This window comes from Apis florea, unplaced genomic scaffold, assembly GCF_048593485.1.
Source record: "Apis florea isolate Af1SG1 unplaced genomic scaffold, ASM4859348v1 contig_2272_pilon, whole genome shotgun sequence".
Lineage (NCBI taxonomy): Eukaryota > Metazoa > Arthropoda > Insecta > Hymenoptera > Apidae > Apis > Apis florea.
In genome coordinates, this window is record NW_028256549.1 from 2,352,323 (window position 1) to 2,371,498 (window position 19,176).

General features: G+C 30.6%; 6 protein-coding genes and 2 long non-coding RNA genes across 12 annotated transcripts; 6 read left to right on the forward strand and 2 right to left on the reverse strand.

The window, feature by feature from the left end:
* Positions 1-52: 52 nt before the first annotated feature.
* On the forward strand, positions 53-4,790 carry LOC147658394 (odorant receptor 22c-like). Of its 2 annotated transcripts, none has more exons than XM_086902404.1 (4): positions 53-997; positions 1,061-1,390; positions 1,570-1,957; positions 4,189-4,790. In XM_086902404.1, the coding sequence occupies exons 1-4, from the start codon at positions 857-859 to the stop codon at positions 4,530-4,532; spliced, it is 1,203 nt and encodes a 400-aa protein (XP_086758530.1). In that variant the 5' UTR covers positions 53-856; the 3' UTR covers positions 4,533-4,790. The 2 variants fall into 2 exon arrangements, with proteins under 2 accessions (XP_086758530.1, XP_086758531.1); XM_086902405.1 differs by having other exon boundaries at positions 4,192-4,783.
* A 211-nt stretch (positions 4,791-5,001) lies between these two features.
* On the forward strand, positions 5,002-6,658 carry LOC100872543 (odorant receptor 4-like). 2 transcript variants are annotated; one of them, XM_086902407.1, is made up of 5 exons: positions 5,002-5,256; positions 5,327-5,437; positions 5,498-5,798; positions 5,894-6,124; positions 6,227-6,658. In XM_086902407.1, exons 1-5 carry the CDS (start codon positions 5,119-5,121, stop codon positions 6,565-6,567), a joined length of 1,122 nt encoding a protein of 373 aa, XP_086758533.1. In that variant the 5' UTR covers positions 5,002-5,118; the 3' UTR covers positions 6,568-6,658. The 2 variants fall into 2 exon arrangements, with proteins under 2 accessions (XP_086758533.1, XP_086758532.1); XM_086902406.1 differs by having other exon boundaries at positions 5,327-5,798.
* Positions 6,172-8,271, reverse strand: LOC147658395 (uncharacterized). Its single transcript, XR_015290537.1, has 3 exons — positions 8,161-8,271; positions 7,695-7,910; positions 6,172-6,599 (listed from the first exon to the last, which is right to left on the reverse strand). It is a non-coding gene; the product is annotated as an uncharacterized LOC147658395 (long non-coding RNA).
* On the forward strand, positions 7,932-9,973 carry LOC100862996 (odorant receptor 4-like). Of its 2 annotated transcripts, XM_086902409.1 has the most exons (5): positions 7,932-8,265; positions 8,341-8,572; positions 8,660-8,812; positions 8,874-9,104; positions 9,206-9,973. In XM_086902409.1, exons 1-5 carry the CDS (start codon positions 8,128-8,130, stop codon positions 9,544-9,546), a joined length of 1,095 nt encoding a protein of 364 aa, XP_086758535.1. In that variant the 5' UTR covers positions 7,932-8,127; the 3' UTR covers positions 9,547-9,973. The 2 variants fall into 2 exon arrangements, with proteins under 2 accessions (XP_086758535.1, XP_012344930.2); XM_012489476.3 differs by having other exon boundaries at positions 8,341-8,812; positions 9,206-9,971.
* Positions 9,974-11,832: 1,859 nt separating this feature from the next.
* Positions 11,833-13,310, forward strand: LOC100872429 (odorant receptor 4-like). The gene is made up of 4 exons (XM_003696087.4): positions 11,833-11,999; positions 12,070-12,541; positions 12,627-12,857; positions 12,970-13,310. Exons 1-4 carry the CDS (start codon positions 11,862-11,864, stop codon positions 13,308-13,310), a joined length of 1,182 nt encoding a protein of 393 aa, XP_003696135.2. The 5' UTR covers positions 11,833-11,861.
* Positions 13,311-14,509: 1,199 nt separating this feature from the next.
* LOC105736116 (uncharacterized) lies at positions 14,510-16,065 on the reverse strand. The gene is made up of 2 exons (XR_001112440.3): positions 15,584-16,065; positions 14,510-14,820 (listed from the first exon to the last, which is right to left on the reverse strand). It is a non-coding gene; the product is annotated as an uncharacterized LOC105736116 (long non-coding RNA).
* On the forward strand, positions 14,848-17,548 carry LOC100873019 (4-vinylanisole receptor-like). 2 transcript variants are annotated; one of them, XM_086902408.1, is made up of 5 exons: positions 14,848-15,111; positions 15,305-15,688; positions 15,759-16,230; positions 16,290-16,520; positions 16,616-17,548. In XM_086902408.1, exons 2-5 carry the CDS (start codon positions 15,551-15,553, stop codon positions 16,954-16,956), a joined length of 1,182 nt encoding a protein of 393 aa, XP_086758534.1. In that variant the 5' UTR covers positions 14,848-15,111; positions 15,305-15,550; the 3' UTR covers positions 16,957-17,548. The 2 variants fall into 2 exon arrangements, with proteins under 2 accessions (XP_086758534.1, XP_003696140.2); XM_003696092.4 differs by having other exon boundaries at positions 14,848-15,688.
* On the forward strand, positions 17,029-19,175 carry Dhod (dihydroorotate dehydrogenase 2). The gene is made up of 2 exons (XM_003696084.4): positions 17,029-18,060; positions 18,138-19,175. Exons 1-2 carry the CDS (start codon positions 17,709-17,711, stop codon positions 18,962-18,964), a joined length of 1,179 nt encoding a protein of 392 aa, XP_003696132.1. The 5' UTR covers positions 17,029-17,708; the 3' UTR covers positions 18,965-19,175.
* The last annotated feature ends 1 nt before the right edge of the window (position 19,176 follows it).

Sequence of the window (19,176 nt, forward strand, 5' to 3'; positions counted from 1 at the left end):
GAAACGAATTTGGGGAAGACTGAACGTCAACGCGATGGTATGGCCGGCTCGATGAATTCGAAAGGTGGCAAGGTCGAAAATTTCTTCGTACGTGCACCGGCACAACCGGTTCCGAGGCTGCTATGGCCAACCGCCAAGATTTAGACGGTGTTCTACTATTCGCTGTTCGGCATTTGAGTAGCGCGTTTTTCAGCAATCCATGGAGGGAAGAACAGGTGTCGAGGCTGGTTTTCTTAGGGGGGGCCTCGACGCGTTAAAAAAGAAAAAAAGGAAAAAGAATACCATTTAGATACGCACGCGTGCTGCCCAGGCTCGAGAAACACCGTTATGAGATCAGAATTCTTGTTTTCATCCGTGTTTTGCTCGATGAACTCCGATGCTCGATAAGGAGAACCCGAGAGAATTGATGATGATGCAAAGGAAAACGTTATTCCTTCCATTCGAACGGATTTCTATGATTTCGTTTCACTCCCTCTCTCCCCTCCTTCCCCCCCTCTTTCGTTAATAATTGATCACATTTCGGAGCGTGCCATCTTGCGTAATATTTGCCAATATCACAATCACGGAAATGTTACGCCTCCTGCGTTCCTTCTCCCATGCTTTTTTCCTTTTTTTCCTCCTGTCGCCAACTCTATGTTTTTATTTATATGAAAATATAAGCTTATCCGCACGTAATACCGTACGTGTCCGCGTGAATAAAAGATCAAAGACGTGAGACGGAGGTATATGCACGTAAGTAGGCGTGACTTTCGTTCGTATACACGCGCCGCGGTACATATACGAGATCGAGGTAGTGGAAAGTAGATGAGCGTCGCCGCGAAACGAATTGCGTAACACCGAATCTGATCTCGGGACGATGGGGAAGAGAAAGGAGTGGATCGACAGGCGCATTCGTAATTTTATGGTACAAAAGATGGTGCTAAAAATAATTGGTATCTGGCCTTCGAACGGTGAAAATACGTTTTTCGGCCGATGGATATTCGCGGTGACGACGCAGGTAAGTTGGAAAAGTGTGGCGAGTTTTAAGGGTCCTTAAGCACCTCTTTGTAATTGATCGTAGATCGGTATTATCTACATCCTGTCTCTGGAAATCTATCGCCATTGCCTCGACATCGACGACACGATGGACGCATTCGTGATGGATCTTTCCGCCGTCATCAGCCTCGCCAAACTTTTTATCTTACGTTTGAATTCGAAACACACTTGCGTTCTTATTAATTCAGTGGTGGAAGATTGGTCGACCGTTCACGATTCCCGCCACGAATACATTATGACGGAATACCTTAAGAAAGGACGAATCGTCTCTCTGATGATACTTTATCTGGGCTACGCTTCCGGATTTTCTTTTATCGTCAAAGCCTTGCCTTTTGGAGATATTCTGCCGCTCCAGGTTCGTCAGAATCTTATTGTCTTTCGATTTCGACGCGATTTCATTACGGGAGAATAATAATTCTCTTTGAGGACAGGTAAAATGCGATATTGTTTAAAAAAAAAAAAAAAAGAAAAGAGCAATTTGCCAATTTTATTCTAAAATCGAAACTGATACTCGAACAAATTTTTTCCATCTAGATGTTTCAAAACTCGAGAAATTCATCGATGAATCCGGACACTACTTTGAAATTGAATTATTTCCTAGCATCCTATTGCGTGTTCGGCTCGTTGCCTTTGCTCCATCACGTATGCGTACTAGCGTTGCAAGGAATATTCATTTTCGTCAACGCGGTTGCTCATTGCGGCAACGATGGATTGTTCTTTAGTTTAACTATGCACCTGTGCGGCCAATTCGAGATCCTCAAGACGAACATTGCCAAAATCGAGTTTGTAGACGGGAGAAAGATCGGTCCGATCGTGAAACGGCATTGCCAACTCGCGGTACTCGTCAACGATTTAGAACAGACCTTCAACATGATTATATTTGTACAATTATTGATGAGCGCATTGCTGATTTGTGTGGAAGGTAAGATTTATTGCTTTCTTATTACACGTTCACAGTAAAATCTCAATCTCGTCTCACTTGTTTTCAATAATATTGACAAATGTTTTGAATAAAAGTTGAACGGTGTTTCATGAGACGTATATACTAATATTGTAAATTATTTCGTATCTGATAATATCAGAATGCGTTTATCATGAAACCCTTCGACTTTTATTTCAAATATTTCTTTTAATATTAATATCAAAAATAAACGAGAAATTTCGAATGATAGAGACACATGGTTCAATCAAATTCTGAGCTTCCTACAATTAAAAAACTTGTAAAAAGAATAAAAATATTCAATAAAGCAAAGATAGTAGATAAATGGTAAGTAATAAAGGTAAGTATTTTAGATTTAAGAAAAATGATTAAAAAATGTGCAATATTGCGAAGAATGAAAGCTGTGTAAGGTAAGTATAAAAAGGTAAGTATATAAAGGTAAGTATATAAAGGTAAGTAATAAGGAAAAAATTCATTAAAAATAAAAAATTATACAATATTGAATAAAATTTACTTAAAGAATATCAAAAATTTCAGGAATTAGCTGTAAATTTTAAGAATATATAAAATTCCAAGAAGTTGCTATCATTTCCAGGAACTGACGAAATTCCTGGAAAAATTTCTCGAGCGACCTCCTATCGACTCATGTTCTCCTGATACAAAATCGAATTTTCGGCCAAAAATTTCACACTCGTTCCAGAATTTGGCAAATTCTAGGAATTTGACGTCATTTCCAAGAATCCTGAAAATTCCAAGAATTTGACGTCATTTTCCTAGAATTTCGGCGGTTCTGAGAATTTGACGTCATTTCCAGGAACTGCCAAAAATTCCGGGAAAAGTTTCTCGAACGACCTCCTGTCGACTCATATTCTCCTGATACAAAATCGAATTTTCGGCCAAAAATTTCACACTCGTTCCAGAATTTGGCAAATTCTAGGAATTTGACGTCATTTCCAAGAATCCTGAAAATTCCAAGAATTTGACGTCATTTTCCTAGAATTTCGGCGGTTCTGAGAATTTGACGTCATTTCCAGGAACTGCCGAAAATTCCGGGAAAAGTTTCTCGAGCGACCTCCTGTCGACTCATATTCTCCTGATACAAAATCGAATTTTCGGCCAAAAATTTCACACTTGTTCCAGAATTTGGCAAATTCTAGGAATTTGACGTCATTTCCAAGAATCCTGAAAATTCCAAGAATTTGACGTCATTTTCCTAGAATTTCGGCGGTTCTGAGAATTTGACGTCATTTCCAGGAACTGCCAAAAATTCCGGGAAAAGTTTCTCGAACGACCTCCTGCCGACTCATATTCTCCTGATACAAAATCGAATTTTCGGCCAAAAATTTCACACTCGTTCCAGAATTTGGCAAATTCTAGGAATTTGACGTCATTTCCAAGAATCCTGAAAATTCCAAGAATTTGACGTCATTTTCCTAGAATTTCGGCGGTTCTGAGAATTTGACGTCATTTCCAGGAACTGCCAAAAATTCCGGGAAAAGTTTCTCGAGCGACCTCCTATCGACTCATGTTCTCCTGATACAAAATCGAATTTTCGGCCAAAAATTTCACACTCGTTCCAGAGTTTGGCAAATTCTAGGAATTTGACGTCATTTCCAAGAATCCTGAAAATTCCAAGAATTTGACGTCATTTTCCTAGAATTTCGGCGGTTCTGAGAATTTGACGTCATTTCCAGGAACTGCCAAAAATTCCGGGAAAAATTTCTCGAGCGACCTCCTATCGCCTCATGTTCTCCTGATACAAAATCAAATTTGTGACTAAAAATTGAAATCTCAAGATTTGGGAAAATGGGAAGTTGAAAGTAATATTTCAATCTTGCATATTTCTATTCAACATTGTATTTTTTAACAAACATAAATTTAATTTTTTAAACAAAAAAGTTCACTTAAGGAATTATTTCATAAATGATGTAAATCGTAACAAACTTTTCATTTGTGACAGCGTGATGTATGTGATGTGTATGAAAATTCAATATATATAAAATATGCCATGAAAATGCAAAATTTTGAGAAGTAGAAGTTTAGGAATGTTTCTTGATAGCAAATTTTTGATAGCAAATGAATTTTTGGGACTTTGTATTAGGAGAAAATAATATTTACGAAAATAATTTGTGAAATTGTTCCAGAAATGTAATTTTATACTTCTTACATTGTTATATACTTACCTTTTAATACTGTTGTATTGTTTCTGAAAGCAGGTTTTGTATTTTTGGTCTGCTTGAGCACAAAGGACAACATCGGTGCATTAAAAAGCGTGGTCCTGATGATAACTTTACTCATACAGTTATATCTCTACGCCTACGCCGGCGACGCTCTCGAATCTCGAACCGAAGAAATCGCACAAGCCGCCTTCCATTCATTCTGGTACCAATCTCGAGGACGCACAGCAAGAGATCTAATACTGATAATCTGTCGTGGAAATTCCTCTTACCATGTGACAGCTGGTAAATTCGTTTTCATGAATATATTCACCTTCAAAGAGATACTAAAAAGTTCAACCTCCTATCTATCCGTCCTGAGAGTAATGATGGACACATGAAAATTGTTTGATTATCAATATTATGTATTCATCTCACAATATTTGATATACTCTTCAGTGGTGTAATAAAGATGGTATTATTACTATTCGATGAGAAAAAACAACGAGATATTTTCCTACTAAAGAAATTCTTCCCTAAAGAAATTTTTCTCCTAAAAAAAATAATAGAATTTATATACTTCAGTTGTTTTCTACTTTTCTTTTCTCTATAAGAAAATAGGTTCTTCGAATTTTTTCACATTTTCAGTCCAACTACTCGCAATGAATGTTGAATGTAAAATAAAAAACACAGACCAATTTTCGAAGCAAATGTTCATGAGCTTTTTTTATTATTTATATCAAAGTATAACAACAAAGTATCTACACCGTAACAACTTGCGACGAAATTTTCTTGATAACACGCAGTTGACATAGAAATGGTAACATCTTGAACGATAGATAGTTAAGTGATTATAGTTGAATAAAAGATGATTCGAAAAATACAACGCGCAACTATGTGGAATAAGAAAAGGAAGGAGAAGTTACATTGTAATCAAGTGTTACTTAAGTATGATCGATTGACAATTTCTTGTATCGTGCTGAGAAAATGAAGACAACATCGAACAAAGACTTCGCTTACGCTATGACCCCGTTGAAGTTCTTGTCATGGCCCTTAGGTACCTGGCCGCTTCAGGTGTTCGATACATTCTCGATCATACGTGCCATGTTCACAACTTTTCTTGTGGTATGAAGTTTTTGCGTCATTATGTCTCTCAACTAATGATCGTCGGCTTTTAAGTATCGTTTTATCGCAGTTGCTAATGCTAGCGATCCTACAAGTGGAATTATATTTGGACAGAAGCAACGCGGAAAATAATCTAGACGCTCTAGTATTAATCAATGGCGGCATTTTGGCAGTGGCAAAGGTAATGTGTTTTCATGTACGGCCCGTAGGACTCATCTCCAATTTTACTTCTGCGGTTAAGGATTACAACGAATTGAACAGTGAAGAAAATCGAGTGATCATGCGGCGACACGCTTACATGGGCAGAGTAGCGTGCGCCAGTTTAATATTTTGCTCGTACGTCGGCTCCACGCTTTTCATGACTGTGCCTATGCTTGCTGGGGATGAAGAAGAAGTGATTAATGTAACGGAAGAAAGTGCAATAAAATATCCTATGCCATCTGAAAATACACTAACACTTATAAATATACCGGAAAATATGTACTTCGTGATTTTTATTGTAGAATACTTAATGCTTCTACTTACGAGTACTGGAAATCTAGGTAATGATTTATCACACCTAGCATAAATATCACACTTGTTGTCGGGATATGATTTTGGCATCAAAATGTTTCGTTTCATTTTAAATATTTATTAGGTAGTGATTCGTTGTTTTTTGGTATTGCTTTTCATTTGTGCGGCCAAGTGGAGATTTTGAGACTAGAATATAATAAATTGTCCAACGAGAACGAAAGAACAACGAAACATATTACTTTATTGACCAAGAGGCACATTTACTTGTTGAAACTAAGCGACATGTTGAATGAAACAATTAGCTCTATTTTGGTCGTACAATTATTTTCAAGTTGTGTGCTTATATGTACAACCGGTGAATATTTGCAAAATTTTTATTTCACTTAATAAAATAACGTTTGATTAAATATAATAGCATAATTTTATTTAAGTGCATTCAATTTACATCTGTTTCTAGGATTTGAATTTATTCTCGCTTTGAGCATTGGAAATATCGTCATGACAATAAAAACATTTATAGTAATGTGCGTGCTCTTGATACAATTATTCGCGTATAGCTACGTGGGTGAATATTTGAAGACTCAAACTGAAGATCTCGGTAATTCGGTGTATTTTTGTACTTGGTACGATATGCCAAAAAATGTGTCACAAAACATTATTTTTATCATTATGAGAGCTCAGCATCCTGTTCTCTTGACGGCCGGGAAATTCTTTGTTGTCAACATGGAAACATATATGAGTATTTTAAAAACTTCGATGTCCTATCTTTCAGTTCTACGAGTGATGGTAAATTCTTAAGATTTTTATATCGAAGCAAATATTTTACGAATCTAAAAGAATTTAAAAATTTATATCAGTATAATAAAGCACAATAAAATATTAAATATTATTTCGTGATCTATTAATGTCAAATACTCAAATTCTAAGCATTTTTATTATCAAAAATATGATAATAGAAACAGATATAGTTTCTGTCTATTATAATAGATAATAATTTTCGAAATGACTAACAGATGGCACTGTGATGTTGTATGATATGGCTACATTAGCTAATACAACAAATAATAAATACAGATCGGTAGATCACGCTGCCACCATGCACAAACATCATATATGAATATTAGCATACTTCTGTTATAATTAGTTCAAAATGATTAAAAATGATTAAATTATTCAAATATGAAACATATAACGATTCTATAATCTTTTGTAAATATAAATGTTGAATGTTTAATATATTTGATTTAACGTGTATTTATTAATGATAAATTGTGCATTATAATCACATTTCTGTTTTGAATGTGCGGAAATATTTAAATATTATATATATATATAATATATGTAAGTACATAATGTTAACATAAAATGTGATTTAATTAATTAAAATTGTGATATAATCTTATTACCATTTTTTATTAAATTGAATGTATTTACATATATTACACGCGCATTTTTAATCTCACAAAAAATTGAAATGGTTTTTCAACGAATTATATTTATTTAAAAAAATGATTAGTGTAATAGAAGTATTAATTACTCTAAATACTTTTGAAATCTTTAAAATTAAGAAAATTGTAAAAAAAAATATTTATAAATGTTTTATAATATGTTGTAAAACAAAAATGCAGATAAAAAATGAATAACAAAAGTAAGTATTTCTAGAATTAAAAAAAATATACAAAAAGTGCATCAAGATTGTAAAAAAATAAAAGTTTTAAAAGATAAGTATAAAAATGATAAATAATACGTCACAGATAAATACATAAAATTAGAAATGCGCACGAAGATGTAAAATTTTATCAAAATTTGTGAAAGAAAAAATTTGAAAGCATTTTATTTAAAAACACAAAAAAAGACTCGTGAAATATTTCCATAATTATGTAGTTATATTTTTTTATAATTTTTACATTCTTACACATACTTACATTTTCATACTGTCAGTTGTACTCTTCTCTTTTAAGAAATAGGACTTTTAGTTACGAGAAAACAGTTCTTCATGTTTCCATTTTGTCATACTCTTAACTTACAAACAACTTGTTAATATTTTTTTGAATGAGCCTTTAGAAACTCGGACCAATTTTCGAAGCAAATGCTCATGGGCTTCTATTATTCATATCGAAGTATAGCGATAAAGTAACTGCCTACGAAAGTAACAACTTCAGTTGGAATTTTCTTAGTGACAGTTGATATAGAAATAGAATCGTCTTGGACGATAGACAGTCAAGTGATTACAGCTGAATAAAAGATGATTCAAAAAAATACAACGCGTCGCAAAAAGGAAAGAGAGGAAAAGGATACATTGTATTCAAGTGTTACCGAGTATGATCGATTGACGATTTCTTATACCGTGGCGAGAAAATGAAGACAACATCGAACAAAGACTTCGCTTACGCTATGACCCCGTTGAAATTCTTGTCATGGCCCGTAGGAACTTGGCCTTTTCAAGTGCACGACACATTTTCCCTCACACGTACCATATTTTCAGTTTCACTTTTGGTACGAGTATCAGTATCAGTATCGCTGTGTCTCTCAAGTTATGATTAATTTCCTCTAAGAATCGTTTTATTCCAGTTGCTTATGATAGCAATCGTGCAAGTGGAATTATATTTGGACAGAAGCAACGCGGAGAATAACCTAGATGCTCTTCTGTTAATCAATTGCGGCATTTTGGCAGTGGCAAAAGTGATGAGTTTTCGTGTACGTTCCATAGGACTTGTCTCCAATTTTATTTCTGCGGTTAAGGATTACAACGAATCAAACGATGAAGAAAATCGCGTGATTATGCGTCGGCACGCTTACATGGGTAGAGTTGCATGCGCTAGTTTAATATGTTGCTCGTATATTTGCTCCACGCTTTTCATAACTGTGCCTATGTTTGCTGGGGATGAAGAAGAAGTGATTAATGTAACGGAAGAAAGTGCAATAAAATATCCTATGCCATCTGAAAATACATTAAGACTTATAAATATGCCGGAAAATATGTACTTCGTGATTTTTATCGTAGAATACTCGATGCTGCTACTTACGAGTATTGGGAATCTAGGTAATGATTCATCGTATCAAATATTTTGTATTAAAATATCTTCTTTTTCTTTATCTATTAGGTAGCGATTCAGTGTTTTTCGGTATTGTTTTTCATTTGTGCGGCCAAGTGGAGATCTTGAAACTAGAATATAGTAAATTGTTCAACAAAAATGAAAAAATAACGGAACATTTTGTTTTATTAATCAAAAGGCATATTTATTTGTTGAATCTGAGTAAGATGCTGAATGAGACAATTGGTACTATTCTGCTCATCCAACTTTTTTCAAGCTGTGTTCTTATATGTACAACTGGTGAATATTCGTATTTTTCACTTCACGAAGTGAACTGACAAACGTAACAATATATTATTTAAGTGTAATATAATAGTGACTGATATCTATTTCTTTTATAGGATTTCAATTTATTCTCGCTTTGGCCATTGGAAATATTGTCTTGACGACAAAAATACTTTTAATAATGATCGTACTCTTGATACAATTATTCGCATACAGTTACGTGGGTGAATATTTGAAGACTCAAACTGAAAGCGTCGGTAATTCGGTGTATTTCTGCGCTTGGTATTATATGCCAAAAAATATATCGAAAGATATTATTTTTATTATTATGAAAGCTCAACGTCCAGCTCTCTTGACAGCTGGAAGAATCTTTGTTGTTAACATGGAAACATATCTAAGTATTTTAAAAACTTCGATGTCTTATCTTTCAGTTCTTCGAGTGATGGTAAATTCTTAAGATTTTTATATTGCAGCAAAATAATTTAAAGACATAAAAGAATCCAAAAATTTGTATTAGTATAATAAATTTATATTAGTGTAATAAAATACAATAAAATATTAAATGATACATTCTTAGTGATCCATTAACATCAAATACTCGAATTCGAATCTTTTTAGTATTGAAAATGTATCCTCTCAGTAGACTGTAATAAATGATGATTTTCGAAATGAATAACAGATGGCACTGTGATGTTGTTTTATATGTGGATAATACAACAAACAACAACTGTAGATCAGTAGTGCTACACACACGTGTGGCATAAGAAAAATATACATAGATACTAGCATTCCTCTCTTATAATTAGTTGAAAATGATTGGAATGATAATTAGATTATTCAATTATTAAACGCATAACAATATTCTATAAACTTATGCAATTGTAAATGAATAATATTTTATGTTTGATTCAATAATATATATTTATTAACTTAAATCTTGCATCATAATCACATTTTTGTTTTAAATGCGTGGAAATATTTGAAATACATACATATGTAATACATGTAAATACATGTAAATATAAAATGTTTAATTAATTAGAATTGTGATGTGATCATATTATTGTTTTGTAATAAACGTATATATTATGTACTATATATTACGTAATCTTCAAATAAGATTGAAATGATTTTTCAAAAAAGTATATTTATTTAAAAAAAAAAGACTTGAATAATTGCTCTAAATACTTTTGAAATCTTTAAGGAAATTGTAAAAAAATATACAAGTGTAAGTAGAAGTAAATAGTAAAGATAAGTATTTATAAAATTAAGAAAAATATATAAAAATATTATAATATTGCGAAAAATGAAGATAGTAGAAGATTATAACTTATGTTTTAAGTACAAAAACTATAAATATTTCATAATTAAATATATAAAATTAGATTAAAAAGATATGTTTTTATCAAAAATTTTTTTTATATTATATTCTTCTAATATAAATTAGAAATTTTTGACAAAAATTCAGTTCAAAATTTCTTTTTATCGAATTATATTTTTTACAAATTTATATATAAATATTTTCTATGACATGTGGAAATGTATATAAAATATATATAAAAATATTTATAAATATATATAATACATAAAAATGCAAAATTTTATCAAAATTTTTGAAGTATTATTTTGAAAGATCAATATATTAGAAAAAATCTTAATAACAAAAAATAACAAAAATATTTCTATAATTTCTATAACTTCTATAATTTAATGTAGTTATTTGTCTGATGTTTCTTACTTACATTTTAATGCCATATTCCAATCAAATTTCATTTTTTTAGTCTTTCTTTAATACAAAGATCAACATCGATGCATTGAAAATCGTGATATTGTATATGTACAATAGATTACTTTACGCCTACACTGGTAACTGAAGAAATCGCCATAAACCATCTTCTGGGAGAGCATATGGAATAATATATCGAGGTAATTTGTCATCGAAATTCAATTTACTATGACAGTTAAGAAGCTGTTATTATAAACATATTTATCTTCAAAGATACTGAAAAGTTAAGCCTTCTTTCTGTCCGTCTTAAAAATAATGATGGACATATGAAAATTATTTGATTATAAATGTTATATATTCATCTCGCAATCTCGATCTCTTCATGTTCGATATATCATTTATAACAAAGATGATATTATTCCATGAGGAAAAACAAGAGATATTTTCAAATTTTTGCATAATGCACGTAACATATTATAATTTATCAGCATAATATATCGACAAAATATATACTGATAAAAAGATATTTCCAATAATAAAATTTTTAAGAATTTTTAAGAATTCCGTTTGCATTATTTGCTCGTGTTAAAAGTAATTGCGATTTAAGTAACATTAAAATTGTTTTCTATTTTTTTTCTAAGAAATAAGATTTTTTAGTTAATTTTAAGAGAACAATTCTTTACTTTTTCACATTGTTATATTCCTAGCTTGCAAAAAATGTTTTTTTTCGAATGAACCTTCAGAAACTCAGAATTTTAGAAGCAAATGCTCACTGACATGGGATTCTATTATTCATATCGAAGTATAAGGAATAAAGTGTTTACAACGTAATAACATCCATCGGAATTTTCTTACGCGCAGTTGATATAAAAATGGTAACATCTTGAACGATAGATAGTTAAGTGATTATGATTGAATAAAAGATGAAATCGAAAAATACAACGCGTCAGTCCGTATGTAGAAAAAGAAAAAGAAGGAAAAGTTGCATTGTATTCAAGTATTACCGAGTATGATCGATTGACGATTTCCTACACCGTCCTAAGAAAATGAAGACAACATTGAACAAAGACTTTGCTTATGCTATGACTCCATTGAAATTTCTGTCGTGGCCCGTAGGAACTTGGCCTTTTCAAGTGTACGATACATTTTCACTCACACGTACCATATTCTCAATTTTACTTTTGGTATAAAATCTTTGTATCATTGTGTCTCACAAGTTATCATTAATTGTGTTTAAGAATCGTTTTGTTGCAGTTATTGATGATAGTGATTTTACAAGTGGAATTATATTTGGACAGGAGCAACGCAGAAAATAACCTAGATGCTCTTCTATTAATTAATTGCGCCATTTTAGCAGTGGCAAAAGTGATGGGTTTTCGTGTACGTTCCATAGGACTTGTCTCCAATTTTATTTCGGCGGTTAAGGATTACAACGAATTAAACAGTGAAGAAAATCGAGTGATTGTGCGCCGACACGCTTACATGGGCAGAGTAGCGTGTGCCATTTTAATATTTTGCTCGTATGCCGGCTCCACGCTTATCATGACTATGCCTATGCTTGCTGGGGATGAAGAAGAAGTGATTAATGTAACGAAAGAAAGTGCAATAAAATATCCTATGCCATCTGAAAATACACTAACACTTATGAATATGCCGGAAAATATGTACTTCGTGATTTTTATTGTAGAATACTTAATGCTTCTACTTACGAGTACTGGAAATCTGGGTAATGATTTATCACACCTAGCATAAATATCACACTTGTTTTGGCATCAAAATGTTTCGTTTCATATTATTTAAATATTTATTAGGTAGTGATTCGTTGTTTCTTGGTATTGCCTTTCATTTGTGCGGCCAAGTGGAGATTTTGAGACTAGAATATAATAAATTATCAAATGAGAACGAAAAAACAAGGAAACATATTACTTTATTAACCAAGAGGCATATTTACTTGTTGAAACTAAGCAACATGTTGAATGAAACAATTAGTTCTATTTTGGTTGTACAATTATTTTTAAGCTGTGTGCTTATATGTACAACTGGTGAATATTTGCAAAATTTTTATTTCACTTAATAAAATAACGTTTGATTAAACATAATAGTATAATTTTATTTAAGTGCGTTCCATTTATAGAAATTTACTTCTGTTTCCAGGATTTGAATTTATTCTCGCTTTGAGCATTGGAAATATCGTCAGAACAATAAGAATATGTATCGCAATGTGCGTGCTCTTGATACAATTATTCGCATATAGCTACGTGGGTGAATATTTAAAGACTCAAACTGAAGATCTTGGTAATTCGGTGTATTTTTGTACTTGGTACGATATGCCAAAAAATGTGTCACAGAACATTATTTTTATCATTATGAGAGCTCAGCATCCTGTTCTCTTGACGGCCGGGAAATTCTTTGTTGTCAACATGGAAACATATATGAGTATTTTAAAAACTTCGATGTCCTATCTTTCAGTTCTCCGAGTGATGGTAAATTCTTAAGATTTTTATATTGAAGCAAATATTTTAACAACATAAAAAAATCTAAAAATTTATATTAATGTAATAAAGCACAATAAAGTATTAAATATATTAAATATATTCTTGATTATCTATTAATATCAAAATTACTTTAATTTGAATCGTTTCAGTGTTGAAAAATGATCATATTGTGCAATAGATATCGTTTCAGTTTACTACAATAAATGAATTTTAATAAATGATAATTAATTTACTACAATAAATGAACAGTTTACTATAATAAATTTTTAAAATGAATAACAGATGATACTGTAATGTTATCTGACATACATGGTCTGACACCAATCACAAACAACAATGCAGATCAGCAAATCACAACATCATCACGTGGCACAAAAATCACATGAATATTAATATATCTCTTTTAAACTTAGTTGTAAATAATTTAAAATGATTATTCGAATGCATAACTCGTGCAAAGAATGACACTCTATGTAAAATATAATACTTAATGTTTTATATGTTTGATTTAATAATATGTATTTATTACCGATAGATCTTTCATTGCAATCACGTGTCTTAATTGCGAAATATTTGAAATACATACGTATAAATATATGTATATATAAGTATAGAATGGTTTAATTAATTAGAACTATAATATAATTATACTGTATTATTTTGCAATGCACGTATTTAGATATATTATGCATACTTTCTAATCATCAAAGAAAATTGAAATCGTTTTTCGGCAAAAAAATATATTTTTTAAAAACGACTTGCTTTAAATACTTTTGATATATTTACGATTAAAAAAAATTGTAAAAAACATTGTTCGATAAAAGAAAAATGCAAACAAGAAATGAGCAAAGATAACTATTTTTAGAATCAAGAAAAATATAGAAAGAATATAGAGTTTTGAAAAAATAAGAATTATAAAAGATAAACATATAAACTAGTGAGTATATAAAATTAGATCAAAAACTTAAAATTTCAATTTTATAATATTTTTTAAATTTTATAAATTGATTTTGTGTTCCTTCTATCGAAAAATATTCTCTATAAATTTATGCATAAAATATATATAAATATATATTTTATTAAAATTTTTGAAAAATTTGAAAGCATTAATTTTAAAATTTTAATTTTAAAATTTTAATTTTATGTATTAAGAAAAAATTATCCTAATAGCGAAAAAGGCTCTTGAAATATTTCTAAAATTTAATGTAGTTACCTTTTTTTTATATTTCTTATATACTTACATGTTAATGTTTCAATATTTAAACAGATTTCATATTTTTTTTTTTTTTGAACATAAAGAACAACATTAATGCATTGAAAATTGTGATTTTGACGTAATAGATGCAAATACTTATATTGGAAATCAAAGAAACTGCACAACCTGTCTTTCATTTATTACAATTTGATGAGATGCATATTGAGAAATCTGATACTGGTAATTTGTCGTCGAAATTTATCTAAGTAAGTTGGAAAACTTGTTTTTGAAGTTTAGCCTTCTCAAGCTATCGATCTGAAAAATAATGATGAGTATGTGAAAATTATTTTTTTATAAATGTTACGTATTTATTAAACAATTTTCGATATGCCCCTTGTAATAAAAATAATATTATTGTTATTCCATAAGGAAAAACAACAAGATATTTTTTTCAAATATTTACGTAATATTAATGCATGGAATATATTATATTCTATTAGATGATAGAATTTTAACTTGGATTAAAGTATACTCGTAAAAAGAAATTTCCGACAATTCAATTTCTAAGAATTCCATTTAAAATTGCATCGTTTGCTCATGTTGAAGGTAATCGCAATTTCAGTTGTTTTCTACTTTTCTTCTAAGAAATAAGATCTTTTAGTAATAAAAAAACAGTTCTTTCCTTTCTCAAATGTTATATTCCTGGCTTGCAAAGAATATTTTTTTTTAAACGAACCTTTAGAAACTTAGACCAATTTTCGAAGCAAATGCTCATGGGTTTCTATTATTCATGTCAAAGTATAGCAATAAAGTATCTATAAAAGTGATAACTTCCGTCGGAATTTTCTTGGTGACGACAGTTGATATAGAAATGGAAACGTCTTGGACGACGGATAGTTAAGTGATTACAGCTGAATAAAACATGATTCGAAAAATACAACGCGTCGTTATGTGCGAAAAGAAAAGGGAGAAAAATACAGAATACATCGTATTCAAGTATTACCGAGTATGATCGATTGACGATTTCTTACATCGTTCTAAAAAAATGAAGACAACATCGAACAAAGACTTCACTTACGCTATGACTCCGTTGAAATTCCTGTCATGGCCCGTAGGCACTTGGCCTTTTCAGGTGCACGAAATATTTTCAATCTCACGTACCATATTTTCAATTTCACTTTTGGTATAAAATCTTTGTATCATTGTGTCTCATAAGTTATGATTAATTGTGTTTAAGAATCGTTTTGTTGCAGTTATTGATGATAGTGATTTTACAAGTGGAATTATATTTGGACAGGAGCAACGCAGAAAATAACCTAGATGCTCTTCTATTAATTAATTGCGGCATTTTAGCAGTGGCAAAGGTGATGTGTTTTCGTATACGTTCTATAGGACTCGTTTCCAATTTTTCTTCTGCGATTAAGGATTACAACGAATTGAACAGTGAAGAAAATCGAGTGATCATGCGCCGACATGCTTACATGAGTAGAGTAGCATGCACCAGTTTAATATCTTGCTCGTTTATCGCGTCCACGCTTTTCATGACTGTGCCTATGCTTGCTGGAGACAAAAAAGAATTGATTAATATAACGGAAGAAAGTGTAATAAAATATCCTATTCCATCTAAAAATGCATTGGCTATTATAAATATGCCGGAAAATTTGGGTTTTATGGTTTTCATCGTAGAATACATGATGCTATTATTCACGAGTACTGGGAATCTAGGTAATCATCCATTATATTAAATATTTTTTTATGAAAATATTTTTTTTTTTTATATATAGGTAGCGATTCGTTGTTTTTCGGTATTGTTTTTCATTTGTGCGGCCAAGTGGAGATTTTGAAACTAAAGTATAATAAATTGTCCGATGCAAACGAAAGAACAATGGAACATATTATTTTATTAACAAAAAGGCATATTTACTTGTTGAATCTAAGTAAAATGTTGAACGAGACAGTTAGTTTTATTTTGGTCATACAACTTTTTTCAAGTTGTGTACTTATATGTACAACTGGTGAATATTTGTATCATTTTTATTTTACTTCATGGCATTTGATAAAGCTTTAAGTGTGTTTGATCTATAAAATCTATAGAAATAATTATTTCTAGGATTTCAACTTATTCTCACTTTGACTTTTGGAAATGTCGTCTTGACGATAAAAATACTTGCGGAGATATCCATTCTTTTGATACAATTGTTCGCATATAGTTATGTAGGTGAATATTTGAAAACTCAAACTGAAGGCATCGGTAATTCGGTATATTTTTGTATTTGGTATAATATGCCGAAAAATGTATTGAAAGATATTATTTTTATTATTATGAAAACTCAACGTCCAGTTCTCTTGACAGCTGGGAAATTCTTTGTTGTCAACATGCAAACGTATATGACTATTTTAAAAACTTCGATGTCGTATCTTTCAGTTCTACGAGTGATGGTAAATTCTTAAGATTTTTATATTAAAGCAAATATTTTAACGATATAGAAGAGTCTAAAAAGTTATATTAGTATATTTATATAGTGTGAATATAATATATTTTCGTGATTTATTGATATTATTTAAAATACCTGGATTTCGAATCGTTTTAGAATCGAAAATACGTAATAGATCATCTCGGTAAACAATAACAATCATTAATTCGTGCAATATTCACGAGATGGCATTGTATAACATATGGCTAAATTAGCCAATCACAACAGATTAGAACGCCACCATGCGGCGCAAAGAACATATATGAATGCTAACATCTATCTTCCTTTCTTAAGTTGAGACTAATTAGAAATGATTTTTTTTAATATTTTTTTTAAATATCAAATTCATAGAGATATAAAGACAATTTCATGCAAATATATTTAATATTTTATACGTTTGATTTTATGTAATAATGTATGTTTTTATTTTTACGTAAAGCATTTTACTCGCCGAGATTTTTTTCTTTGATTCTACTAAAAGTTATTTATATATTTATCAAAGAATTTTTCATTGCTGTAACATGTTTCAACAACGCAGAAATATTTGAAATATATATTTAAAAATAGAATATGGTTTAATTATTTATGGTTGCGATGTAAAGTTTTTATAATGAATTGAACGTATTTACATATGTACGTTACGTTGTGCACACCTTAACCTTAAAAAAGAGTTTAAATGTTTTTCGACGAAAAATTATTTCTTTTTAAAAGAGGTATTTTTATCTTAAAATGGCACATCGTTTGAGCAATAAAGAAAAATTTAAGTCATTTTTAAAAGTGACCAGCACCGCTACTGTATTCTATACCGGATGCTGCATTTATCAGGGTGATGAAAACATTTACAACAAATTTGTCATGCCGCTTGTACAATTAATGGATCCCGAATTTACACACAATTTCGCAGTGAAAATTTTAAAATGGGGTCTTTTATCTAAACCAAATGTAAATGATCCAGCATCTCTTGCTATTGATGTTTGGAATTTAAAATTTAAAAATCCAATAGGGATGGCAGCTGGTTTTGATAAACAGGGTGAAGCAATAGAAGGCTTGCACAAAATAGGATTTAGTTTTGTAGAAATAGGTAAGAATTATAAAATGAATCGTAATTAAACGTTATATTATTATTAAACATTATAACATTTATTATAACATTTACAGGATCGGTTACACCAAAACCTCAAGAAGGCAACTCCAAGCCTAGATTATTTAGATTATTAGAAGACAATGCAGTTATCAATCGATATGGTTTTAATAGCAAAGGTTATGATACAGTGTGGAAATATTTACAAAAACTAAAAAAGAGTGAGAACTTTAATGGTATCATTGGAGTTAATTTGGGTAAAAATAAAACATCAGAAGATGCAACTCAAGATTATATAGATGGTATTAAGAAATTCTCAGACGTAGCAGATTACTTTGTAATTAATATATCTAGTCCCAATACTCCTGGATTAAGAGCATTGCAAAGAAAAGAAGATTTAGAAAATTTGTTAATAAAAGTTAACAAATTCAGACAATCTATACAAAGCAATCAACCCTTACTATTGAAACTCGCTCCAGATTTGTCCGATTCCGAGAAGCAGGACATTGCAAATGTAATACTTGAAGAGAAATCGAAAGTAGATGGTTTAATATTGTGCAATACTACAATAACGCGTAATAATTTATCGAGCCCTCTTAAAAGCGAAATCGGAGGACTCAGTGGTGCACCTCTTACCGATATGTCAACCGCAATGATATCTGATATGTATAAACGAACCCGGGGTACTATTCCAATTATCGGTGTTGGTGGTATATTTAGTGGAGCAGACGCTTATAACAAAATAAAAGCTGGCGCTTCATTGGTACAAATTTATACATCATTTATATTTATGGGACCACCAGTTGTAGGAAAAATTAAACGAGAATTAAATGATATGTTGAAACAAGATGGTTTGATATCAATTAAAGATGCAATTGGGAAAGATGTTGATATTAGTAAATAGTAATAGTAATATATATAATAATTATTTGTTAAAAAATTATTCCATATTATTAAATTATATTATTGTTAAAATTATTTTTAACAACAAACGATTTCGTTTTTTTTTTTTCGTTTAATTGCTATAATTAATTTCTGTTTTAAATATATGTATATTCTATATGTATATTCTAAATATTCTATATAAGTAATAAAACAATATTTGTGATACGCAAC